This window comes from Lagenorhynchus albirostris, chromosome 20 (assembly GCF_949774975.1).
Source record: "Lagenorhynchus albirostris chromosome 20, mLagAlb1.1, whole genome shotgun sequence".
Lineage (NCBI taxonomy): Eukaryota > Metazoa > Chordata > Mammalia > Artiodactyla > Delphinidae > Lagenorhynchus > Lagenorhynchus albirostris.
The window spans coordinates 8,281,064-8,309,050 of NC_083114.1; the positions used below are offsets into that span (position 1 = coordinate 8,281,064).

At 43.5% G+C, this 27,987-nt stretch overlaps 1 protein-coding gene across 3 annotated transcripts in view; it reads left to right on the forward strand.

Annotated features, from left to right (window-relative positions):
• Positions 1-27,987, forward strand: part of MYH10 (myosin heavy chain 10) — a 135,138-nt gene that overhangs the window by 34,615 nt on the left and 72,536 nt on the right. For all 3 annotated transcript variants that reach the window (XM_060133392.1, XM_060133394.1, XM_060133393.1), the window contains exons 4-6: positions 708-735; positions 15,846-15,948; positions 22,540-22,632. In XM_060133392.1, the coding sequence (XP_059989375.1) occupies positions 708-735; positions 15,846-15,948; positions 22,540-22,632 (224 nt within the window). The remainder of the gene's footprint in view (positions 1-707; positions 736-15,845; positions 15,949-22,539; positions 22,633-27,987) is intronic.

The following is a 27,987-nucleotide window of genomic DNA, read 5'->3' on the forward strand; positions in this document are numbered from 1 at the left end:
CTTGGACTACACATGGGTTTGCATTTCACCTTTTCAGTTGAAAAATTGAGCTGAATATGAATACTTAAATCATTCATCCCTTTAAAATCATGTTCGATTTTTTTCATCATACGTCCTTTTGTTATTTTGGGTGTATCTAACATTCTGACTTGAGACAGTGGTTAAACCTCATATAGATGTTTATCCTCCTTCAATCTCCTTTTCCACTCAGCGTTTGGTACTTTGTGGGTTTTTTTCTCCTTTAAGGTCAAATTAATAATGATTCCCCTCTGGTGGTGGGTTTTCTGGAAAGGCAGTGGTTTCCAAACCTGGCCCTGCATCAGAATCACCTGGGGAACCTACTTAAAAAGGGGTTTTCAGTCCCTCCCCCTGAAGGTGGAGCTCTGTGGAGTTCATTTTTATACAACTTCCCAGTTGACTCTGATGGGCAGCCAGGCTGGAGGGTCCAGGTTGATAAGACGTGTACAGTCATCTGAGCCTGCATTGTTACCTACCCCAGAGAATCTGGCATTAGAATGATGAACTTGACTGGATTTAGGACTATATAATATATAATAGGGTTGGGAAGAGTTAACTTGACCTGAGAGCAGCAGAGCTACTAGTATTTTAGAGGCTATCACTGCAACTTTATTATTATATCAAATTTTTTAAAAACCAGGCAAATGGTCACTTTCTTTTTTTTTTGTTTGTTTTGTTTTGTTTTGTAGATCGTGAGGACCAGTCAATTCTTTGCACGTAAGTAAATGTTGAACGTTCAGACTTCTTTTCGCTTCTGTTGGAAAGTAAAAGCCATTCTTTTTTGTATGGGGGGAGGGGGAAGGGAGCCGTCAAGAGTTGGATGGAAACCTTGCAGTTGTTGTTTTAAGACTACAATATATAAGTTGCTTAAATTTGGTGTTACTCTTTGGTTGTCGAACTGGGCTTTTCACACATTTCATAACGTTAATCTGTGAAACTTACATCTTTAGTTTGTTTGTCCAAGTGTTGACCTCTTGGGCATTTGGGGAATTTACCCGCACCACCCAGGAAGCATTAATATCATGCGCCTGTGTGCTGTGTGTGAAGTGCTGGAGAGTCAGGATTGAAGAGAACCCATGGCAGGAAGCGGTCAGATTCAAATGTTAGGAAGGTCACGCTGGCTACGGCGGGGACGAGGCACGGGGAAGCGTGAACACGTGAAGACCAGGTGGGAGGCTGTTGAGTTAGCTCCGCGAGGGATGGAAGTGACTTCAGGTGGAGAGGTGGTCGTGGAGCCAGAGGAAAGTGGGTGGATCTCGGGTGGAGTTTAGGAGACAGGCGCAGCGGGACTCGGTGATTCACACGCCCGAGAAAGGGGAGCTCAGAGAGGCTGGCGTTGTGCCAGGTTCAGGATGTAAGGAGTTCGGTGGAGGAACAGGTTCGGGGTGGAAGGCAAGGAGTTTGGTGGAGGACAGACTTTGAGGTGACTGTGGCTCTCCAGAGAGGAGCTGTCACTCGGCCGCTGGCCCCGTGAACGTGGAGTCAGAGCTGTGCCCGGAATGCAGAGCCGGCGGCCTGGGTGACGGCAGCCACGCGGTGAGTGAGGGCACCTCAGAGTGTGGGATCCCCGGGAGGGGCGACCTTCAAGGGTGGGGGAAGGGGGTGAGACGCCGCAGAGACGCCCAAGCCGTGGGCCACAGAATGGGTCAGCACGTCAGACGCCCTTGAGATTGAGTGAAATATACAGAACCACGGGTGTGGGATTTAGCGCTAGAGCAGGAGGCTGGCGGTGGTCGACTGAGGTGCACTGGGGGTGGGGAGGGAGGTCAAAGCCAGATGGCAGTTGAGGAATGACGGGGGGGGGTGGTGTGTGTGTGTGTGTGTGTGTGTGTGTGTGTGTGTGTGTGTGTGTGTGTGTGTGTGTGTGTGTGTGTGTGTGTGTGTGAAAAAGTTTAAAAAGGAATCAAAAAGCCAAGTGTAGGCCTGCTACTTCCACAGGACTTGAGAAAGTGAAAATTGCAGCAGTGGATTAGTGGTGAGAAATCGACTTTTGTTGTTTTTGATGGTGTGTTTAATGTGGGAGAGGTTAAATGCTGTAGAGGGAGATAGGGGCAGGGCAGAGAGAGCTGAGGGGCGCGGAGGGCACGGGGTGGGTGTTGGGCCGGGACCTGGGGGCACGCGAGGCCTCTAGAGTGACGGGGAGGCTGGGAGTTGAGAAAGTTCCCATCTCGTGGCTTCTCTCCTTCCCATGAAGAGAAACTTTGGTGTTAATAGGATGGGGGAGGGGAGAAGCAGAAACAGCTGACACTAGTCTCCCTGTTGTGTAAATTTTCTTCCAGCATTGTTTAGCCTCTGAGTTATACGAATCAATATAAATTTACTTATTTTTAAAATTATTTTATTTATTTTTGGCTGCGTTGGGTCTTCGTTGATGCGCGTGGGCTTTCTCTAGTTGTGGCGAGCGGGGGCTACTCTTCGTTGCGGTGTGCGGGCTTCTCATTGCGGTGGCTTCTCTTGTTGGGGAGCACGGGCTCTAGAGCGCAGGCTCAGTAGTTGTGGAGCACGACCTTAGTTGCTCCACGACATGTAGGATCTTCGTGGACCAGGGCACGAACCCGTGTCCCCTGCATTGGCAGGCGGATTCTTAACCACTGCCACCAGGGAAGCCCCTGAATTAGCTTTTCTTAAACCACAAACCACCCCGACACTTAATGACTTAAAGCAGTTTTCCTAGCCGTTGGGTTGGGCTCAGCTGGGCCTTTGTGCTGAGCGGCGCCAGGCTGAGCTGTCTCACCTGGGACGGGGGGTGGGGAAGGGGGGAGTTGCTGGCTGGCTGGCTGGGGTGCCTTGGTTGTAGGTCCTTTAATTCTCCAGCAGGCCAGCCCTGGTTTTAACATGGTGACAGGTGCCAAGAGCAGCAGGAGAGTGAGCTCCAGTGCATAAGGGTCGTGCACACTTGCTGCCGCCCCATTCCCAAGCCAGATGTGTGGCCAAGGCCAAGGTCAGTGTGTGAAACACTAGCCAAGGGGGTAGGTGCAGCAGGATGTGAAACAGTTGGGGCTGTTGCTGTGGACCGTCCACCACAAGGGTGTTGGAATGGAACCAGATTCAATCCAACCAAAGCTGGGACGGTTTTTGTAAGTGGGTGCAGACGGGGGGGTCACTGAAATGAGAGAACTGAGGACATTGGCCAGAGAAACTGTCACGATGGACCCTGCCTGGGATATGGGCAAACGAGGGGGGATTGATAGGGAGGAAGGAGTTGGGTCAGAGAACTAGAGGACAGGTCCCCCTGGGGACACCGGGGCAGAAGGAGCAGGGAGAGTGGGTGGTGTGGCCGCAGGTGATAAGCTGGGAGCACCTCAGTGTGGCCACAGGAGTGGGCAGCTGAAGCAGAGCGGGAGCGGGAGGTCATCGGGGTTGAAGGTCATCGGGGGTGAAGGTCATCGGGGTTGAAGGTATCAAGGAGCCAAGGGGCCTGAGTTGGGGGTGTGTCACTCACATGAGGAGAGGAGAGGCTTGACCACACCACACACACACACACACACACACACACACACACGAGTGATAGTGTGAGGATGGTGGCCTCCAGTAAACCCTTCAAAAAGCTAAACTATTTCACTTAGAGGAATATCCTTTATTCTAAGATAAGACCCTTTCCTTTTATTTTTTTTTTTGGAATAAAAAGTGCTTTTTTGAAATGGGAATGGAGGTTTTTCTTTGTTTTTAATGATCTTACTAGACAAAAATCCAAGTGTCAGAACAACCGTTAGGCTGTACGTGACCTCAGAGAGGCGGGGGCGAGGGGTAGAGGCTTTATAACAAGAGGGTCTGGAAGCGACATGAGGGAGAGTGAGAAGGTTGCCCCTGACTTTCTTCCTGATCGTGTACGTGTGCAGGTGTGTGATGTGGAGCGAGGCCAGCGGAGGAGGGAGTGTTCCGTGAGGACACTGAGAACATGGGTGACTTTGCACACTGTGGAATGAGGGGCCCAGAGAGTACAGAGGAAAAGAGGGGGGCGGGAATAGGAAATAATGGGGTTTGGGATCAGGAGAAAGAAAACACACCATGAGAGCAGAGGAAGGACATTTGAGGCAGTGACCAAGGCTGGCAGGGGTGTGAGTCTCAAGGCTCCCCTGCAGAGCTCATCTCTGGGCCCTGGTGCATTGGGGAAGGGGCGGGGTGGGGGGAGCTGGGCCTTTGGGAGGCAGCAGCCTTGGCTGGTCCTTTCTGGCTTCTAGGGGATTTCTAGCTCAGGTGGGCAGCCATGCAGCCAGGTGAGTTTCTAGACCCTCATCCCTGTCACAATCCCTCGGGACTTCTTAAAGAATCAGTGAACCTTCAGGCATGGGGGACAGCGGGTGAGAAATGGTGTCAGGCAATTCCATGTAATTTGGTCTTACGTGGAGCACAGGGTGTGAAGTAGGGAATAAATGCTAGTTTAAACTCAACATGCCTAAAAATTAACCTTTATTCCTACACAGACAAGATGTAGAAATATCCTCTCAATATCCTTCTTTCCAGCATCAACACTGTGTGTTTCCAGACTCAAGGTTTAAATCTTGCCCTGTGTTTGGACTCCCCGCTCTCGTTCATATCCCTATTTCTGGTCGTCACCTCGTTTCGTATTTCTCCTGTCTTGTCCTAGCCCTGCCCAGCACCTACTATCTGGCCCATCTTGGTGGATCCTGGCTGATTTCCTTGCCTTTTAGCCTCTTTCTCCCTCCAGGGAGGAAATATGCCCATTGATACAGCCAGTTGCAGCCCACACTGATTTCCCCTCATCAGGCCCTTTTTTTTTTTTTTTTAATAGACGGCAATTCATTACCTATTTAGGTCGTGTGGGTCTTGTTTTATAACTAGACAGTAAGGTAGAAACTGTGACTTACCTTCATTGCTTTTTAATTATCCCCTGAGAACCTGGCACACTGAACATACTTAGGAAATGGATAAAAATGCAAACAAAAGAATGAGTCTCTTAATTAAGTAGGAATCAAAGAAACAGGCTTAAGTACAGATTAGGAAGTTTAGAAACTAGTGAATACTGTATGTGTCTCCAAAGAGTAAAACCTTTCTGATAGCATTTTATAAAGGCATTTTATTTGGAAACTTCAAACCTATACAAAAATAGAATAGTTGGTGACCCCCATATACCCATCCCCTACTTCAGTGATTTTTAAATTTTTACATTTTCTTTACTTCATTTTTTTTCCTTTTTTTAACCTTTGCTTATGCATTTCCCCAAGTTTTTATTTTAAAAAATTCAAACCTGAATTTTACTGAAAAGTTGAAAGAATGGTACTTTAAGTGCCCGTATACCCTTCACTTAAATGTCAGTTCTCTTTGTACACACACAGCACTTTTTTTTTTTTTAAACCATTTGCAAGTTGGCAGGCATTCCGACACTTTACCCCTAGGTACACAGCAGGCGTTTCCTAAGAGCAAGGCATTCCCACATAACCACAGACCGTTGTCACACTTGAGAAGATTGACGATGATTCAGTAATGTCATCTCATGTACAATCCATATTCGAATTTCTATAACAGTCCTCAACGTGTTTCTAATAACTTTTAAATCCTGTCAGGCTCTCACGCTTTGCATTCCTTACATCTCTTCATTTTAATTCTATATTCTAGAATAGTCTGTTCACTTTTTTGCTTTACTTACTTATTTATTCAATTCCATTGGCTGTATTCTTCCCCAAAGTCAGTTATTTAGAACGTGATCTGCAAATGTCTTTTTAAAACTGTTTCAAAGCACTTCTGACCCTGACTTCCTGGGCATGCTGCTCTACGTGGGCCTGCTGGGCAGACACCAGCCACAAGCTCTGGGGTTCCCAGGCCACCTGTACTTCTGACTAAATAGCTACACGTTTGGGGGTTGCCACTACCCGCTCAGATTCGATACTTTGCTAGAATGACAAGTCAGAGGCAGGCAAAAGAAGAGACACAGAGGCTGAGGTCTGGGGATTCCCAAAGGCACAGCTGCCATGTACTCTGGTCACTTCCCTTCCAAGTGCATCAGTGTGTATTACCAACCAAGAAGCTTATCTAAGCTTCAAAGTCCAGAGTTTTTATTGGGCTTCATTATGTAGGCGTGATTGATTGAATCAGTATCCACTCCCAAGAGGTGAGGCTCATGTCACATGGTTTAAAGCCAAACCTCTAATCACCCGTTTGGGCTCTCAGCTTGGCCAGCCCCCATCCTGGAGCTGTTGAACTGCCCACCATGAATAACAAAGACATTCCAGGTACTTAGAGGCTCCCTCCCAGGAATCAGGAACAAACACCAGCAATTCTTTCTTATACAGCACCGGTTAATATAAAGTCGCCACAAGAATCTAGGCACTGAAGCTCCGTGAAATGAGCGTAATAAGCTACCTTCTGCTCAGGAGCGAGAGAGGAATAGAACTTGTGTGCCACCTGTCTGCAGTGTCACAGTAGCAGTGAGCCCGCATGCAATACGCAGGGGACCAGGTGCAGGACATGGACCTCTCCTCTCTGGGTGGTTTGGGAGCTTGGGTGACCATTTTGGTTAAGGACTGTTTGGAATGTCTGGAAGCAGGAAACTCTTGGGGGAGGGGATGACTGCTGTTGTGACAGAACCAAAGGTTAGTGGGCACTGATTTACTCATGTCACCAAAAGTGCCCATTACAGGCATGCAGTTAGATAGTCATTGTCATTTTAGACTGACATTTGCATCCATGGACAGGCTTGGATTTATGAGGTAAGTCTCCTAGCAGCTGGTTATCTCTCTGTGGACACAAAGTAGCAGTCATCAAGTACCATGTTTGTTTTCTTTTCTTTCTTTTTTTTAAAATTGAATTTTCTGAACATTTTATTATAAATATTTTCAAACGTAAAGCAAAGTTGAAAGAATTTTGCAGTCAGGACCCATATATCTACCACCTAGATTCTACCATTAATATTTTACTATACTTGCTTTATTTTATATATATATATATATTTTTTTTTTTTTTTTTTTTTTTTGCGGTGCGTGGGCCTCTCACTGTTGTGGCCTCTCCCATTGCGGAGCACGGGCTCCGGACGCGCAGGCTCAGCGGCCATGGCTCACGGGCCCCGCTGCTCCGTGGCATGTGGGATCGTCCCGGACGGGGGCACGAACCCGTGTCCCCCGCATCGGCAGGCGGACTCTCAACCACTGCGCCACCAGGGAAGCCTCCGCTTTATTATATATTGATCTGTTCATTGCTCTATCCATCTATCAATCCATTTTATTGTCTGTGTTGGGAGGAAAACTTTTCCAGCTTGGGTCCTGTGGTTGGGTGTCTGCAAATTGACAACAGACAAACACGAGGAAAGACAAGGGTGTATTCGCGCATGCGTGTGGGAGTGCTCAGTGATGAGTAACTTGCTGAAAACCAGAAATAAAAGGCTTAAATACTAAATTTAATAAAAGGAGGAGTGCTGTAGGAGGCTCAGGCCTTCTGGGGGAAAGTATGGAGGGTTCTATCAGGCTTTATGATGCCAGTGGACAGCTGAATTTGCACTTCCTGCTGCTAGGGGTCAGACTTCTCCTCCCAATCCGGAAACTCCCTGGGGTGGGGTCCCGTAGCAGCTGTATTTTCAGGAGGCTCTGCGTAAGGCGGGATGGCATTCCTTTCTGTGGCCGCTGATTGTTCAGATAGTTTTCAGTTTAAACTGAAAACCACTTTGATGGGCTGTTAATCCCTTCATCTGATGCATTTGTAAAGGTCAGCACACTCCCCCCTGAATACTTCATACATAACGTTAACTAAAGTCCAATATTTACATCTTTATCTTTTGAGATAAAATTTACATATAATGAAACGCACAGATCTGAAGTATATAAGTGCTGAGTTATTTGTGTAACGTAAACCCCTATCAAGATAGAGAACACTGCCTTTATGATCACCCCAGAAAGTTCCCTCCTGTATCCAGCCAATTCCTACCCTCACTTCTTTTAGCCTCACCATATTTTAATTCTTAGTAATTCTATAATAATCTACCGGTTATGATATTTAATCACAAATAGCTTTTCATGCTTATATCTATTACAAGCTACATTGTGACTTGAGAAATATGAAAATGTTAAACAAGGTATCCCAGACTTAAGAAAATATGATATGTTCCCTGGTGCCTTTCAGGATCCACCAAATAAAGAACTCTAGGAGTATGTAACCTGGGTCTTCTTTTTTTTTTTTTCCCCCCCCGCGGTACGCGGGCCTCTCACTGTTGCGGCCTCTCCTGTTGCGGAGCACAGGCTCAGCGGCCATGGCTCACGGGCCCAGCCGCTCCGCGGCATGTGGGATCTTCCCGGACCGGGGCACGAACCCGTGTCCCCTGCATCGGCAGGCGGACTCTCAACCACTGCGCCACCAGGGAAGCCCAGGTCTTCTTAAGTTTAGTACACAGCTGAGCTAATTAAGATTTCTGTATGAGAATAACTAGTCAATTTTATTTAGTAGTTATTTTATATTAAGTACCTATGTTTACAAAGGTATCACAAAGAGAAAATACATTTGGAAGCACCATTTTTTAAAAAAACCAGTATTTAAGTAGTTTGACAGCTCCTGTTTAAGCTCTACTTTTTTAGTCATTTACTCTCTAATTTACTTATCCCCTAAAAGGATGAACTTGTAAATTACCCTCTGGCCTCATCTGCGTACAGCTCCCCAACTAGCCTTTACTTCTGCAGACTCAGGCCAGGCAGTGTGAGCTCTCCCACTTATGACCAAGCAGGTGGCTTGGATCCTTTAGTATCCCGGCAAGGACTTCCTTGATCATGGGAGAGCACCCAATGTAATTGGAAGTGAAATCCTGTTAAGAGTGTAATCCTTATGTTGACTTCCCTTCTCATTATAATTAAAATTCAGTCACCCTTGGTGAAGAAGTTACTCTGTTCTCTAAGCCCCCTTTTAAAGAATACTCTGCTTACATTTTATGACTCTAACTGCTGGTTAACTCTAGTTTTTCTCCTTTTAAGTGTGTTTGTATATAATGTAACAATTGTATTATAAAACAGTGGTTGCTTCATATCGGTCTTCTATCAGGATGTGACAGTAGATTTTCTTTTGTTGTTAAGGAATTTTATGTCCTATACAAATATTACATTAAGTGGTAATGATAAGCCATCCTGGATTTCAAACAGTTAGTTGATTCTTGCTATAAGTAACATACCTGAAAAGTTTTAAGTTACCCAAATCGATAGAATTGATTAAATAGCTAAGGCAACCTTGAAATAGACCCCATAAATGTGGTCATCTGATCTTGACAAAGGATCAAAGGCAATACAATGGAGCAAAGATTGTCTCTTTAACAAACGGAACAACTGGACATCCACATGCAAAAAGAAAAAAAAGAATCTAGACACAGATCTTATACCCTTCACAAAAATGAACTCAAAATGGATCAGAGACCTAAGTGTAAAATGAAAAACCATAAAACTTCTAGAAGATAACATAAGAGAAAACCCAGATGACCTTGGGTGTGGTAATGCCTTTTGTGGTACAAAACCAAAGACATCTATGAAAGAAATAATTGATAAGCTAGACTTCATTAAAATTAAAAACTTCTGCTCTGCAAAAGACAATGTCAAGAGATCAAGAAGATAAGCCAGACATGACTGATAAAGGACTGTTATCCAAAATATGCAGAGAACTCTTAAAAGACTCAACTGTAGGAAAACAACCCAATTAAAAAATGGTCCCAAGACCTTAGCAGACACCAAAGAAGATACACAGATGGCAAAGGAGCACCTGAAAAGATGTTCCACATCATGTCACCACTACACACCTGCTAGACTGGCCACAATCTGGAACACTGTCAGCATCAAATGCTGCTGAAGATGTGAAGCAACAGGAACCCTCACTAGATGCTGGTGGGAATGCAGAATGGCGCAGCCACTTTTGAAGACAGGTTGGCGGTTTCTTACAAAACTAAACGTACTCTTACGATACGATCCAGCAATCAGACAACGTGGTATTTTCCCAAAGGATTAAAAACTTCTATCTACACCAAAACCTGCACTTGAAAGTTTATAGCAGCTTTGTTCATAATTGTCAAAACTCGGCAGCAACCAGGATGTCCTTCAGTAGGTAAATGGATAAATTGTGGTACATCCAGACAACGGAGTATTATTCAGTGCTAAAAAGAAATGAGCTATCAAGCTATGAAAAGACATGGAGGAGCCCTAAGTGCACATTACTAAGTGAAAGAAGCCAATCTGAGAAGGCTACATACCGTATAAGTCCAGCTAGATGACATTCTGGAAAAGGCAAAACTATGAAGATAGTAAGCATCAATAGATCGGTGGTTGCCAGGGCGAGTGGGGGGCGGAGGGGAGTTGAATAGGCAGAGCACAGAGGATTTTTAGGGAAGTGAAAATATTCTGTGTGATACTGTAATAGTAGATACAAGGCATTATACACTTGTCCAGACCCCACAGAACACCCAGGATGAACCCTAATGTAAACTATGAACTTAGGGCTCATCCTACGTAAAAAAATGTACCACTCTGGTGACCGATGTTGATCACAGAGGAGGCTGTGTGCGGGGGTGCAGGGGTTACAACTCTCTGTACCTTCCTCTCGATCGTGCTGTAAACCTAAAATTGCTCTAAAAAAAATAGTCTTAAAAAAAATAGTCTTAAAAAAAATAGTGAAGGCAACAAAAAGTGTGTTGTAGTTTAAAAACCATTGTGTTGTTGGATAGGTTTTTTTGTTTTGTTTTTTTTGGGTTTGTCCCAGCTCTACCATGACCCTAGGTCAGACAGTGAGCTTCTCTAGACCTCAGTTTGCTTTTCTAATGACTCTTTGCTTTATGTGTCCTCAAGTCTTAAAACGTGGGGGGTTTTAGATCACTGTGGCTGCATCTCAGTGACAGCTATATTATGGGGAGCGAGTATGCAAATCAACTTGTAAACAGAAGTCTAAAATGTTCCAGGCAAATGTGGCAGAAACAGGAACGAACATCTTTGCAAATGTCATCTCCATGGATCTTTGCAATACCCCTGTTATCTCCATTCACATACCACGGCTGACACTAGCTGGTATTAGTGTTTAATAGAAGACTTGAACCCAAGTCTATCTCGATCTTCCTAGTAAGCTGCTTTCTAATAGAACGGAGTTTTGAAACTGTAGGAAGTCACTGAGTAATGCTATATATATATATATATGTATATTTATATGTTTTATGTAAAATATGTATTTTTCTAATTGCGGTTATCTAAAGCAAGAACTTCAGGCAAAGAGTGTTTTTGAAGCTAGACTGAATTTGCTGTTCCAAATATCCAGAGAGAATAAAAGCAAAACCAATTAAAATCTGGGAAAGGAGGGTTCTCTTTGGGGAAATACCCACAGTCCGGAAGGGATTCAGAGAAAGATCTCGGAACTGATCATGCGTTAACCGTCTGCATCAGTGCTTCTCACCACTGTGGTTTTTTATGTTATTGTTTGGATCGCACATTGCTTTGAGAAGCCAGTGAAAGCCACAGATCTCTCTGGAAAACACAAACCCCTTCAGGTTAGAAACTCCTGATCTTTTACATCCTGTATGTGCTGCAACAGCCAACAGGGCACCCCACCCAGCAGGCTGCTTGCTCTGTTCTCCCGTTAACCTTGCACTTGTGCCCCAGAGACCAGCAATGAAACAAGCCGTCCTTTACAGTATAGAACTAGTGCATTGGTAGATCTTGTCTCGTTGGTGGAAATGAGGTCAGATTCCCTTTGTCTTCTTCACTCTTTGAGGGCTTGGCCTGTTGTTACCTTTGAGGATTCTCCTAATTTTCTTCAAGAGGAGTCTGCTGAGCTTTCTTTGTGGTTCCCTTGACCGTTTACTTTTTTTAAAAAATATATTTATTTATTTTTGGCTGCGTTGGGTCTTCGTTGCTGCGCGGGGGCTTTCTCTAGTTGCAGTGAGCAGGCGCTACTCTTCGTTGCGGTGCGCGGGCTTCTCTTGTTGCAGAGCACGGGCTCTAGGTGCGTGGGCTTCGGTCGTTGTGGTGCACGGGCTTAGTTGCTCCGCAGCCTGTGGGATCTTCCTGGACCAGGGATCGAACCCGTGTCCCCTGCATTGGCAGGCAGATTCTTAACCACTGCGCCCCCAGGGGAGCTCTGCCCATTTACTTTTGTTCAAGCTGCTTTACTTCCCCCTTTTCCATCTGGGACAGATGTGCCATTTCCCCTTAAAAAAACTTTTCTAAGAATTATATTCCTTTGATCCTGCCACGTCTTTCATAGTCAAATCAGAGGTTATCACTTTTTTACTTCTGTCAATTTCTTTATCATCACTGTTGACCATTGTCATAGTTGTTACCACTACTGACATTTATGGAGAAACTTCTGGCTGGGTGCCATGCTGTGCTGTTTACATGCATTATCTCAGTCCTTTGAAGTAACCGGATCTCATTTTAAAGGAGTATAAACTGAGGCTCAGAGAGCCCAGTAACTTGCCCAAAGCCCCATAAGCTAGGAAGTGGTAGATGGGATTTGAATCTAAGTAGGTCACCAGGACACCATGGCCCACTTCTTAACCACTTTACTAACACTGTAGAGAGTTTAGTAATTCAAATTCCCTCCTATGTGGTGGGTGAACAGCTGAGTGGACAATAATGGGTAATGTTTACTGACTACTAATTATAAGCTTTAGATGGACTGTATTTTTTTCCTTCACAATAACCTTACGTGTCAGAAGCTATTATCCCCATTTTGAGGCGAGAGTATAAAGCTGTCTCCCCTCTTGGGACCTCAACCGTAAGGTATTGGAATACATCTGTCTTTGAAGCAATATTTTCTATTAGCCGGAGGTACCTTAGACCTGAAATATGGAAAATGTAGCAGAGTTCATAGGTGGTTGTCAAGTACAGCCAAGTAAGTGTGACAGATGGGGGCAAAAAATGCCTCCAGGACACACTGAAGCATGTCCAGTTGAGAGGGGTTAGCTGGGAAACCTCAGAGGCGAACAAGCTGACGAGTACCGATCACAGCTGTTTCCAAGACAAGTCATCCCCAGGCTCTATGAGGCTCGTTTCTTGATGTAATGAAAAATTATCTGTTTGAAACCAACAGCCAACATCATGCTTAGCTTGAAACACTAGACGTTTTGAATAAAGTTAAGAACAAAACAAAGAAAACCGACATCATAGCTCTTACCAAATTACACATGAATAAAATCCAGATTCTTTCCCATGGCTCCAGGGTACACCACATCCACCCCTTCCCACCTCGGCAGGAGGTACTGCCACTGTCTGCCTTGCTAGTTATTTATCTAAATCCTGAACAGCCTCTCACCGCTGTGGCCCCTCCCGTTGCGGAGCAACTGGCTCCGGATGCGCAGGCTCAGCGGCCATGGCTCACGGGCCTAGCCGCTCCGCGGCATGTGGGATCCTCCCGGACAGGGGCACGAACCCGCGTCCCCTGCACCGGCAGGCGGACTCCCAACCACTGCGCCACCAGGGAAGCCCTATACCGAGCTTTTTTCTGTTTTGAGGCCTTTGCATTTGTCTTCCCATCCCCCTGGATGCTCTGCCCCAGGCCCTCTCTTGCCTGGTCCTGCTCACCTTTCAGGAGGCTCCTTCCCGCCATGGCATCTCCAGGGAGTTGTCCTTTGCTTTTCTGCCTTTTCCCTTTCAGCCGCCTCCTTGTTCCCTTCGTCGCCTCCCTCACATGTAATATCCCATTTGTTTTTCTTGTTTACTTTAAGTCTCTGCTGATCTTGAGCTGCACAAGGACCTTGTCCACAGCTCTATCTCTAGCACTTAAAAGGATGCCCGACACATAGAAGATGATTTGCAAATATGTGTTGAATAAATGAATGAACGAAGATCATTATCTATGTACCAACGGTAGCCAGGTAGAAAATATAAGGGTGGTGAAATTAATAACAGGAACAAAAAATTATCAAATAGAGCCTAGAATAAATTTGTGTAGGACGTATATTCATTTATTCAACAGAATTCAGCAATCATTTGAGGGGAAAATGAGATTCAATCTTGACCTCAGACCATACATTTTTTTTCTTTCAAATTACTTAAAGACTTAGTTGTAAAAGGTGAAACCATCAAAGTCTTGGAAGAAAATATAGATGGTTTTAATAATATAGATGATATAGAAATGAAAATATAGATGGATATAATGTTAGTGCTGGAAAGGCCTTTCGAAGCCTGAATAGCAGGCAGAAACCTTAATAGAAGGTTTGGTGGATTGGAGTACCTAAGAGTAGACTTAGATGGCAAAACAAAGAAGGGGACAGTTGTTAATACAACAGTAGATGGTGGTTAATAAGCTTAATATGTAAAATACTCTTAGACACCAGTAAGTGGGTTGTATCTAGAATCATCAAATCTTGGAGCGGGAAAGGGTCTAATCCTATTCCTACATTTTACCAATGATGATGTCCATTTCCAGAGAAGTTAATTTCCTTACTCAAAGCCATACAACTAAGTGATCAATAGGACCCTTTTGCCCAACACCTCGGTGGTGTTTGGGTGCAGAGAGTTAGGGAGGTAATGCAACCAGGAAACCTAAAGGACTCATGTTGGGGGCAGTTCAGATAGTACAATTCCAAGTACAATTTCAAGAAAGGGTCAGAGTTTGAAAAAATAGATTTTTAAGCCTTAAATAAAAGAGGCATAGAGGATCACTAGTTGGCCGTGTGTATAATAACATTTTTGAGTTCCTGGGGTGTTTTTGTTGTTGATTTTTAGAAAATTAATTTAATTATATATTACAGTTTTTCATTTTAATCCAAATTGAGATTTTATTCGTTGTCCAGGTAGGTTTGCTTTGCCAGGGTCTTGGGGAACCTCAGGTATTTGATCAGAGAGGCCATAATTCAAGGATCACACTGTAAGCTAGCAGCTTGCCTGAATTTCAAGCTTAGTACTGAGTAGAAATGAAAAGCAACCTTTGAAATGTGCCAGCCTCGTTTGAAGATAGAAAACATAGGAAGTGATAGCATTTGTCCCAGTTCATAACAAAATTCGTAGCACTCCTTCCTTTTCTCTACAAATTACGTCCTGGCTGTGTGTCAACACTGCACAAGGTTACGTGGATTAAAAAGAAACTACACAGGGCTCCCCTGGTGGCGCAGTGGTTGAGAGTCCGCCTGCCGATGCAGGGGACACGGGTTCGTGCCCCGGTCCGGGAAGATCCCACATGCGGCTCCGGCTGGGCCCGTGAGCCATGGCCGCTGAGCCTGCGCGTCCGGAGCCTGTGCTCCTCAACGGGAGAGGCCACAACAGTGAGAGGCCCGCATACCGCAAAAAAAAAACAACAAAAAAGAAACTACACAAACGTACAAATCAGCAAACGCATGGGGCCTTGTCCTTACCTCGGGTGAGGCTGGTGATCACTGTGAAGATGTGTGTATGAGGCATGTACAAGGTGCTGTGTGGGTCTAGGGGAGAGAACCACCGTCAGCCTGGTCTGAGGGATGAGCCAAGAGGGCGTCTAGTGGCCTTGAAGATGCTGTCAGTAATCCGCGGACATCCCAGAGTTCATTCAGCTCCTTCAGATTAAATTGCCTTAACTTAACTGTTCTAGGAATTCTGTTTCCAGTGCTGGATGTGTTTCTGGCGCTGAGGCATTGCTTCACAAACATTCTAATAAACTTCACTTCTCTGGAGGAGCCCCCAATTCCAAGGAGAAAAAAAAAAATCGTTGTGAACATTTTCCTCTGTCCCCTTACTGGCATCTACCAAAACATATTTGGGTTAATTTATGCCATTTAAAAATAATAATTTTCCAACTATTGGTGATAGTTTTTTTTTCTTCTTCTTCCCTACCTATTCTCTTTTTACTTTCTACTAATTCTTGTTCCAACTCAGTTTAATTTTGTCGATTATAGTTTGGGAATGTGTGTGCTGTGCTTTCCGTAAAGCAGCCTGTGTTAATATTTCTTCCAGGGGTGAATCGGGTGCCGGGAAGACAGAAAATACTAAGAAAGTCATTCAGTACCTTGCTCATGTCGCTTCTTCACACAAAGGACGAAAGGACCATAATATTCCTGTAAGTGTTTGTTCTGCTGTTGTTTTTTCAAACCCTTAGATTTATTCTTCTGTAATTTCAGAAACAAGAATCAGAAAGCAAGCGTCCTCAGTGTGCTGCTGTAATTGACAGGTCCCTTGTCTCCGCCACTCCCCACCCAGCAAGGAGGGAGCTAGGGCATCAGGAAATTGTTAGTAACTAGCGATTCCACCAGGGCAAACTGGAATTACGGTTGTAACTCGAAGCCTAATTTCTTACAAAGCTGTGGTGGGGATTGTTAAACATGGATGAGCAGTGCTTAGGAAGGCTTCTTCGTTTCCACCAAAAGAAGATCCTCAGATATTTTCAGCGCTTCTTCCTGAACCTACAGAGCTACCACCCACAGCAGCCCGAGGGGAGGATAGAAATTTGGGGAGAATTGATGATAGAAAAGGGGTGAGAATGTAGACGTCAGTTATCCTTAATCTGTAGGTATGAGAAGTAGTAGTTAACACTCCCTGAGAGATGCCAGGCATACCAGCTTTCACAGTTCTAAACTGCACATTGACTTGGTGCTTTGGATGTGTGTGGCTTTACCGCTAGGAAAAGACCCAAACTCGCTAACGTTTGCATTTATCTGTTTGTAACGAGCAGCAGGAATCACCTAAACCAGTGAAACACCAGGCAAGTGCTTTTCTTTATGCTTCTTAAGTCATGAGTGTTTGCACTAATTTCTGTCTTTGGATTGAATCTCTACTAGAAACAAATACCATTAGTTCTGAGCAACATCTCCTATGAACAAAATATTGAGTTTTGAAATTGTGTTGCTTTGAGGCTTATTCTTTCCTGAGAAGCAGCATGCCCGTTTGCTTTACCTTTGTTTTCTAGAGGAATTTTAATATTTATTTACCCTTTCATCATGACATTGAATCATATGTTTATGAAGCCTGTAAACTTAGGGTTTCACATGTCAATTACCAGGTGGAATTACTTTAATACTCCCTAAGCAGGTGGAAACCTAACTTTATGCCACACGTTAAAGTTTGAATTGGGGGCTGCAGCTCGAAAAGTTGCAACTTAAAAAATTTCTGATCTGTTAACATTGTAGGGCCTGGTAAGTGTTTTAACCCCAAAGTCTCATTGTATTTAATACATAAATTTAGGGTGTTCTTTATCCAGGGCAAGTAGCAGAGGAATGTTATTCCTAATTATCAGATGCCCGCCTTTTAGCTCCGCAGAGCATAGCAATGAACAAACCATGAACCGGAGCATTTCCTGCTACTTGGCAAGAGAGGGAGGGCGGAGCTGAGCCAGATGCCTTGGATAGAATGGGGCGTCTGTACTTGGACAGCCCATTCCCTCGCACTGGAACGGTGCTGGTGTGTCTTCCACAAGCACAGTGGTGCAAAGCTAGCATAAAGCAAGAAATGATAGTGTTATGAAAACAATCTCTTAACATAAACGATCAGAAACATCTAAAGGAATAGTCCCAGATACTGAGACGTTCAGATATCTTTTTTAGAATTCTTAAGAAATTCTCAGACACTAAAGCTGTACTATACCTATGAAGGCCCAGGATGTCCTTTTGCTTTTAGCTGTAGACCAGACCAGTGATACGCATTGGGAGGATGAATGAAATAATCATTATCCTATATGATATTTAAGGGCTTCTTTGCCAGTTAAAGAAGGAATCTCTAGACCAGCAACCAGCTTTTCTTTGTGTTTTAGAGTACATGCTAAATGACCTTTTAATATGTACTTAGATCACTAGCAAGATAGTGTTAAATAGTTAACGTACAGATTTCGTTTTTCCAAATCCTCTGCGGATTACATAAATCATCATTGTTAACATTTTGTTTCGATGTCATCTTAAACTACAGAGCGGATCCCTGTGGTGTGTGAGTAGCATGCCTACCCCTAGATTTTACTTTGAGTCAAATGAACCCCCGTAAGCAGGTATCCTTCAAGAAGGCGAGGCGACAGCTTCTCTGGGCCGTGCTGCACTGTCATTACTGATTTGCATGTCTTGTTGCATGTTCGCACTCTGCGCAGAATCTTCCATGCTGCTTTCCCCAAGGTTATGTTAAAGCTAGTCAAGTAGTAGCTATGCCATGTTTTTAGAAACATGAGAAGACTGCTGGTTCTCAATTACTTTTTCTTCCCCAGCGCACCTGAGGAATATGAGATACTCCTGAGCATAGGGACTGCTCACACCCTGGGGAGGGTTGAGTCGAGAACTTACTTCTCTCCCCACACCCCCTGCCCTTCCCGGGCGCCCGCAGGCATGCCTTCCTCGCCCCATTTTGAGGATGACTACCGTAAAGTAATGGTTATACTTTGCAAAGGCAGTGTTTCTCTTGGTTTAATATCACTGGTTTCCAAATTTATGTTGAACTTTATTGGCAAAACTCAGATTCCCAGGAACAGTTTGTGTCAATTGCTAGCATTTTATTACTAAACAGCAGTATAAATTGTAAAAACAAAGTGGAAGGCATTTGTAGGCTCCTGATATTGTGAGCCTTTGTCTCTTTGCTCATTCTTTTTTTTAAATAACTCTATTAAGATTTAAATTCCTGTCCCATAAAATTCACTCCTTTAAAGTGTACAGGTCAGTGTTTGTTTTTTTTTTTCAGTGTATTCCCAGAGTTATGCAATTATCACTACAATCAATTTTAGAACATTTTCATCACCCCCAAAAGAAACCATATACCTATTAGGAATCACCTTCCATGTTCCCCCAGCCCCTGGAAATCCCTCATCTACTTCCTGTCTCTCTGAATCTGCCTATTCGGGGTATTTTATACAAACGGAATCATATAATATGTGGTTCTCACTGTGCATAATGTTTTCAAGGTTCATCCATGCTGGAGCTTGTGTAAGTGCTGCATTCCTTTTTGTGGCCAAATAATAACCTGTTCTATTAAATTTGTCACGTTCTGTTTATCCCTTCACCAGTTGATGGCCATTTGGATTGTTTCCACTTTGGCACCAATACGAATAATGCTGCAATATATAAGTTTTCACGTAGCCATACATTTTCAGTTCTCTTGAGTGTATACCTAGGAGTGGAATTGCTGGATTGTGGTAATTTTCTGTTTAACTTTTTGAGGAGCTGCCCAACTTTTCCACAGAGGCTGCACCACTTTACATTCCCCGCAGTGTTTGAGGGGGCCAGTTTCTCCATATCCTGGGCAACACTTGCCATTGTCTTTTTATTAAGGCCATCCTAGCAGTGTGAAGTGACCGATTTTTTTATGTTTACCTTATAACTTCATTATAGAAATAGGAACAAATGTAAGAAATAAATTTTCAAAATTAAGGTCACGGTATTTAAGAAGTAAACCATTTACCTCTCAACTTTTATTTACCGTAACAAAATGAGTCCTCGTTTGGCTTAATGCCCCGGCCAACAGCAAGTACAGCTCCAGTGCCCATATTCCCTCATCGTAGGTCACTGTTACAGACCCTCGATGTCTGGCACAGTGTTCAGGGCCACTCCAAAGCCTGGACGTGGTACGATTTCAGAGCAGGTTTGAGGACGACTAATTTCTTAGACTGGACCATCCCCTGGGAATGACCCCTTCAAGCCAGCCCACCTGCCCACTGACTCCTGAGTCATCCACCTCTAGATGGCAGCTTCCGGATGACTCTTATCTACTGGTCTAAACTGCCTTGAACTAAGACAGAAAGGTGATAGATAGCAGGTAACAAGCACAGAAACTAGAGCCTGCCACTCGAGATGAGAGTCTGGTTCTAAACATGGCAATTGACTGCTGCCGCCAGCTTCCAACCGTACTCTGCGGTCAGTGGGACGCCTGCAGCTTTGCCCATCAGGCCTACAGGTGCAGCAAGAGTCCAGCCCGAGTCCCCTTGCTGGCTGAACTGGAGTTTTGAAAGAGGTGTATGTATATATATAATTTTTTTTAACCAATTTAAAACTCATCCTATATCTATCATATAGCAAGTGTATATAATATATTGTGTAATAAACACAAGGGTATAGTTTTCATCACGATTGGTAAACCTTTAAAGCATCGTATCATTCTAAATACTTAGAACTTTAAAAATAATTTAAATAGCTAATGCTGATTTCTTTTCCCCACATTCGCAAGTGACATTACTCATTACTATATAGAATAGAAAAGGGACATTGCCCATCCGAGTTCCAGCAGAGAGGTTAGCACTTAGTCACTGTCCCCTGATGGTTTGTAAATGGCTTCATAATTTGGTTGAGAGCTGTTAGCCCTGTTTATCTAAATGTGAAATTATTCAAGGCAGAAATGGTCAAATTTTAGTGGTAATTTCTTAAAGATCATTTTTGTGTGTTTTATGATGATTAGCTCTGTGTCAAGCTCTTTGTGATTCATTTATGAGTTTTTGAGGTCTTTACTTGGTCTCAATGATGTCAAAAATCCATTGGAAGAGAAGTACCACCACATTCCTGTTAATGTTGTGGCCTTCAAAGCAGGGACCCAGGCCTGTGGTTATGACAGTGATTACGAGGACCCTTAACCCAAATCTTACTTCCACCTCTGGCTCACCACCATCCCCTCCCCAAATACTGCTAGAATGTCTTCGGACCGCTGATTACCCACCCATTCAGCAAACGTTCACAGAGCATCATTTTGGCGTGATACTGACTAACCTCGTGTAGGGTATACAGCCGGTGCCTTTAAGGCAAGAGAAGAAAGAATGGAATCAGGATCAGTGGATCACATGCACACACGTGCGTGTACACACACACGCGCGCATACACACGCAAAGGAGAAAAGAATCTATAAACTTGACCCAGAGTTCTTGAAGCCGTGTCTAGGGAATATTAAAATGAGGTATATAATATTTGTTCTACCTCCAAGTTAGGAAAATATTTTAAAGATAGATTATTATTGAAAGTATTTTTATTATGATTTGGTAGGATAGTGTGTAATTTTAAGGCATCTGTATTCTGACTCCTTGATCTAACCGTAGGAGTGTCAGGTAAAGGCAGTGCCCCACTTATCAAGTCCGGGTTTTTCTGACAGTTTCTACGCCCCGATCACGCAGACTGAGTGAGGTTAAGGGATTCTGGAGCCCAAATCATTACTGCATTGCCAGCGCACCGAGAGCTTTGCGAGATGCTAGCACAGGCGCAGTGATGGCCGTGGCCGCTAACCTCCAGGGGTGGTTGTGCTTCTGCGTCACAGCACAACGGCTGCTGTTCGTAGTGATGACTGTCAGCCATTAACGTTGGTTCAGGACACCATGTTTAAGAAACTTTGACAGCATGTAGTGTTTAGGAAAATTTACATCAGAAGTAGTCTGGTGTCTTGAAGTCCATAAACGGGAAGATCCCCCATACAGGGAGCATATTAGCTAAAGCCAGGAATGTGAGTTGATGCCACGTCATGCCATTCACATGGCAGGACTGGTTCCTGGCTGGTTTCAGTTGAACACAGTAGTAGACTATAGATAAAACCTGGGAAAATAATCCAGACAATGGGACAGTCCAGATAAATGCTCCAGAGTAGACGTGTAACACTGCAGCGCCTCGCTGTGTCACATACTTCAGGAACATTTCCTACCCTTTCAGTGGAGTGAACCACACCTGGGTCAGATCCTGAGACTGCATGTGTGGCATAGATCTGTTCCCGATTTTGGAGTCAATGGTAGTGTAATACGTCACAGGGCAGGTGGCCATTAATTTTAAAATCTTATGTGAGCTTCCTTGTACTCTGTTTTTGCTTAGAGCATCACAGTAGCTAGCAGTTTTTATCCTTTCCTGAGGTCTAGTATACTGTGGGTATTTTAAAATACAGGGGTAAGATTTGTGTTTGGAAAGAGCAGATTTATTTAAGTCCTACAGTGTAATTCTGAAATTACATTCCAGGGATACAGAAATGCCTCATGCTTCCCCATACAGCCTTCTGTTGTGTTTCATGATTAAAGCATATATATACTTAACGTATTTTGTTTGTAAAGTCTGTTTTATAGCTTAATTTGCATATAAGTAATGACCATTATACCCAAATACAGTACACTTAGCTTTTTAAATATGTGCAAGAATTCAGTAGCATCGCCATCTTTGTCGTCTCTGAAACCGGAGATGAGGACATTGCCCTGTCTACATCATTAAGATGTTATGTGAAACCCTTGGAAAAATGGCAAGTCTTATTACCAGTACAGTGGAAATTATTAGAATTTGCTGCCTTAAATCTTTGGAACGAGGCAAAGTAGAAATAAGTAGGAGTATAAGTATTAATATGTCCTTAATTGAAGTATCATGCTAAATTTCATTTCATGAAAACCAGTTTGCTTTATTTTAAAAATTCTCCACTTAATTTATGTGCCCCGTCCTTAAATTTACCATCACTGTGCAATGTGACATTTTCTTCTCCTTGTGAGCACATGATAGATGCTAATTTTTTCCTTTAGCAGAGCCCATAAGACCAAGGTAAGAAGCCAACAACAAAGTTTGCTGGATGGCAAATAAAATGAAAATACTGAGCAAAAGAGGCAGTGTTTGGTTTTGCTTTGTTTTTTTTTTTCCCTGAGGACTGGAGTAGACATGTTAGATTAACATATATTTGCTTGTATTTGTGTGTGTGTGTGTGTGTGTGTGTGTGTGTGTGTGTGTGTGTGTGTAATGTCTTTTAGGGGGAACTTGAACGGCAGCTTTTGCAAGCAAATCCAATCCTGGAATCATTTGGAAACGCAAAGACTGTGAAAAATGATAACTCATCTCGTTTTGTAAGTTTAAAAGCACCAGAAACTTTTCATTCCTCAGACTTCTAGTTGAATGTCTACCATGATTAAGCAAATCAAGTACTTTCCTTCCTAACAGATGTAGTATGGAACAGGGCTGTCCAACAGAAATACAATGCAAGTTACGTGTAATTAACATTTTCCTAGTAGTCACATTTTAAAAAGCAAAACAAATGGGAAAGTAATTTTAATCATATGTTTATTATAGATAGTTATGTATTATTCTGTGGATGTATAATTATATAACCTCTCTGAACTTATTTCTTCGTGTTTGATTGGGGATGATATGTAATTATGAGGTTGGCGTGGAGATTAAATGAGATGCGTGCTGAATACTTAACACAGAACCAGGCACAGTGAACACTCAACAAGCGAAGTTGGAATTGGATGTGGTAAATTGTTCTTTTCATACATTACCATTTCTATGGGATGTGGACCTCAGAATAATTTGTCCCTCACATTTTGTCTCCTCAAAAATTTCCTCTCAGCCGTTCGACTCCCTTAATTCGCTGAAAGCTTTACTTTCTTCCTCAGCCCGACCGGCTTGCGCGCCTAGTCTGGGGACGTTATCCTGAGTGACAGCCGGCTCAGTGTGACTTACAGGACATGGCCCTCCCCTTTCCAGCTGCTTAGAGTCGACACTTTAATAGCAAATCATTCAACTTCTGTTATTTCTACTTAAGTCATTCGAGTTAATTCTATGTTTTTCCTCCCTCCTCTGATATTAGACGTCTTGGTTAAAGTTAAGAAGGCCAGAATCAGAGACTTCAATTCTAACAATCCCTTGATGGGCAGTTTCTGGAAATCGGGTTCACTGTGACATTCTTTACTCTGGGTCCGCACGTTAATCTCCTGACGATGTGGTTTCTGTGATTAGGAGATGCCACCAGATCACAGAGGACCCAGGAAATACAAAGGTAGCTAGATAACCCTCTGTATGCCTTTGCCCGGGCCGCCAAAACAGAGCACCACAGACTGGGTGGCTTAGACAATAGACATGTATTTTCTCACAATTGGAGGAAGTCTGGGATCAGGGTGTTGGCAGGGTTGGTTTCTTCCGAGGCCTCTCTCCTTGGCTTGTGGACAGCCGTCTCCTGTGAATTCACGTGCTCTTCCCTCTGCATGTGTCTGTGTCCGTTCTTCTCTCATAAGACCCCAGTCATATTGGATGCGGCCCACCCTAGTGACCTCATTTTAGCTTAATTACATCTGTGAAGACCCTTTCTTTAAACACAGTCATGCTCTGAGCTACTAGAGGTTAGAACTTCAACATACGGATTTGGGGGTGGGGGACGATTCAGCCCGTAACACCCTCAGAGGTAGTTTAAGTGCAAGAGACTTTAGCCAAGTTATGTAAGAAGTGTGGGACTGTTTGCTTGGAATATCGTTTATTCCCAGTAAGATACAATCTGAAGATTTGCTTAATCCAAGTTCATTTAGTAATTATTCTAGCTTTTTCTGTACAGAGTGGGATAACAAATGTGCCCGTGTCAGTAGGAAGCATGGCGTGACTTCTGGCTCTGGGGAAACGGAGCTGCCCTGTGGGCTTCCGTCATTCTGTGGGCCGCCAGCCCTGAGCTGGGGCCACAGTTCCATCTGGAATTCCCCCTCCTGAAAGCCCTGTGTTCAGTGGCTGTGTCCTGGGACGGGAGGCACAGTGAGCTACCAGCTTTGGTATGTGCATCTCCGTGAAGATTTTCAAGGACTTCTTAGCGGAAAATGTTTTCTTTTACCACATAAATCAAGTTACCAGTCTGTTCTGATTTCTAGCCCACCGCCCCCCCCCAAACCACACTCAAATTCAAGAAAAACACTTTTGTACCCATTTGTCTCATTTTTGCCTAGAAAAGATAAATGGCTACTAAGCAGTCCTGTGTGTCCTTTGGTAAAGAATGTAGTGATTCTGTTACTAAGTGGGAAAGATTCATCTGCTGAGGTTTTTGTGTTTGGGACAGATAGACGTGTTGCTATGTAACAAATTCCCCGAAGACCTAGTGACGTAAAACGTTTATCGTCTCAGCGTTTCTGAGTGCTGGTTCTGGCCCGTGGTCTCCCGTGAGGTCGTCATTACTGTGTGATTGGCTAGCGCCGAGGCATCTGAACGCCTGCTGAGGCTGGAGGAGCTTCCCAGCTTACTTGGGTAGCTTTTGGCAAGAAGCCTCAGTTCCACACCTCGGTGGCCTCTCTGCCACGTGACGCTTGCTCACGACATGGCAGCCGGCATCCCCCAGAGCAGGTGACCCGAGTACCAGAAGGTAGGGGTTACTGAGGCCATCTTGGAAGTTGGCTACCAGAGATCATTAGATTTCCATATTGACGTACGTAGGTTACAATCCGTAATTTGCATTACTCTAGATCGCTGGTTCTCATTTTGGGGTCCCCTGGGGATCCCACGTTTGACGTCTTGTGGGTGGAGGCCAGGGATGTTGCTAAACACCCTACAATGTACAGGACAGGCCCCACAACAGAATTCTCCCCAAATGTCAGTTATATGGAGGTTGAGAAACTCTGCTCTAGTTCGTTCCTTTAACTTGTAGTCTAAATTAAGCTGATCACTTTTTGAAATTCATTTGCAGAGCAATCACTATACTTAAGTCTCCTTAATGCTTGTTATTGACGCATCCTGTTCCAAAGGCTGATAAAATAACTCTGGTGGGAACTTCTTTTACATTCTACTGGTGGGAAGAATTTCTTAGATTGTTTCCTAGCAAGATTGATTCTAGCAAGAATTACCCATTCAGTGTGAATTCTCAACAAACCCTGATTCAGCTGGGGTTCCACCTTCCAAAGTGCTTGTACTACTGAATAATCATCATTAAGTATGCTCAATCTAATATAGTAAAAGCTAATCTTTTTTTTTTTTTTTTGGAGTATAATTGCTTCACAACGCTGTGTTAGTTCCTGCTGCACGATGAAGTGAATCGGCCATAGGCATACATATATCCCATCCCTCTTGGACCTCCCTCCCACCTCCACCCCCATCCCACCCATCTAGGCCATCACAGAGCACTGGGCTGAGCTCCCTGCGCTATACAGCAGGTTCCCACTAGCTATCCATTTTACACATGGTAGTGTATATATGTCAATCCTAATCTCCCAATTCGTCCCACCCTCCCCTTATGCCCCTGTGTCCACATGTCTGTTCTCTACGTCTGTGTCTCTATTCCTGCCCTGCAAATAGGTTCATCTGTACCATTTTTCTAGACTCCACATATATGCGTTAATATACGATATTTGCTTTTCTCTTTCTGACTTACGTCACGCTGTGTGACAGACTCCAGGACCAACCACATCTCTACAAATGACCCAATTTCGTTCCTTTTTATGGCTGAGTAATATTCCATTGTATATATGGGCCACATCTTCTTTATCCACTCCTCTGTTGATGGACACTTAAGTTGTTTCCATGTCCTGGCTATTGTAAATACTGCTGCAATGATCATTGGAGTGGATGTGTCTTTTTGAATTATGGTTTTCTCAGGGTATATGCCCAGTAGTGGGATGGCTGGGTCATATACTAGTTCTATTTTTAGTCTTTTAAGGAACCTCCATACTGTTCTCCGTAGTGGCTGTATCAATTTACATTCCCGCCAACAGTGCAAGAGGGTTCCCTTTTCTCCACACCCTCTCCAGCATTTATTGTTCGTGGATTTTTTGATGATGGCCATTTTGACAGGTGTGAGGTGATACCTCACTGTAGTTTTGATTTGCATTTCTCTAATGGTTAGTGATGTCGAGCATCCTTTCATGTGTTTGTTGGCAATCTGTGTATCTTCTTTGGAGAAATGTCTGTTTAGGTCTTCTGCCCATTTTTGGATTGGGTTGTTTGTTTTTTTGATATTGAGCTGCATGAGCTGCTTGTAAATTTTGGAGATTAATCCTTTGTCAGTTGCTTCATTTGCAAATATCTCCTCCCATTCTGAGGGTTGTTTTTTCGTCTTGTTTATGTTTTCCTTAGCTGTGCAAAAGCTTTTAAGTTTCATTAGGTCCCATTTGTTTATTTTTGTTTTTATTTCCATTTCTTGAGGAGGTGGGTCAAAAAGGATCTTGCTGTGATTTATGTCATAGAGTGTTCTGCCTATGTTTTCCCCTAAGAGTTTTATAGTGTCTGGCCTTACATTTAGGTCTTTAATCCATTTTGAGTTTATTTTTGTGTATGGTGTTAGGGAGTGTTCTAATTTCATTCATATGGTAGTTCTATTTTTAGTTGTTTTTTTTTGGTTGTTTTTGCGATATGCAGGCCTCTCACTGTTGTGGCCTCTCCCGTTGCGGAGCGCAGGCTCAGCGGCCATGGCTCATGGGCCCAGCCGCTCCGCGGCATGTGGGATCTTCCCGGACCGGGGCACGAACCTGTGTCCCCTGCATCGGCAGGCGGACTCTCAACCACTGTGCCACCAGGGAAGCCCTATTTTTAGTTTTTTGAGGAACCTCCATACTGTTCTCCATAGTGGCTGTATCAATTTACATTCCCACCAACAGTGCAAGAGGGTTCCCTTTTCTCCACACCCTCTCCAGCATTTATTGTTTGTAGATTTTTTGATGATGGCCATTTTGACAGGTGTGAGGTGATACCTCATTGTAGTTTTGATTTGCATTTCTCTAGTAGTTAGTGATGTTGAGCATCTTTTCATGTGCCTCTTGGCCATGTGTATGTCTTCTTTGGAGAAATGTCTATTTAGGTCTTCTGCCCATTTTTGGATGGGGTTGTTTGGGTTTTTTTTGATATTGAGCTGCATGAGCTGTTTTGTATATTTTGGGGATCAATCCTTTGTCAGTTGCTTCATTTGCGAAATTTTCTCCCATTCTGAATGTTGTCTTTTTGCCTTGTTTATGTTTTCCTTTGCTGTGCAAAAGCTTTTAAGTTTAATTAGGTCCCACTTGTTTATTTTTGTTTTTATTTTCATTACTCTAGGAGGTGGGTCAAAAAAGATCTTGCTGTGATTTATGTCAAAGAGTATTTTTCCTGTGTTTTCCTCTAAGAGTTTTACAGTATCGGGTGTTACATTTAGGTCTTTAATCCATTTTGAGTTTATTTTTGTGTATGGTGTAAGGGAGTGTTCTAATTTCATTCTTTTACATGTAGCTGTTCGGTTTTCCACTGCCTCGCTTATTGAAGAGACTGTCTTTTCTCCATTGTATATTCTTGCCTCCTTTGTCATAGATTAGGTGACCATAGGTGCATGGGTTTATCTCTGGGCTTTCTATCCTGTACCATTGATCTATATTTCTGTTTTTATGCCAGTACCATACTGTCTTGATTACTGTAGCTTTGTAGTATAAAAGCTAATCTGTTTAGAAAAGATTTTTGATTAAGGCAGTATTCTTAGCTATTCATTCAAC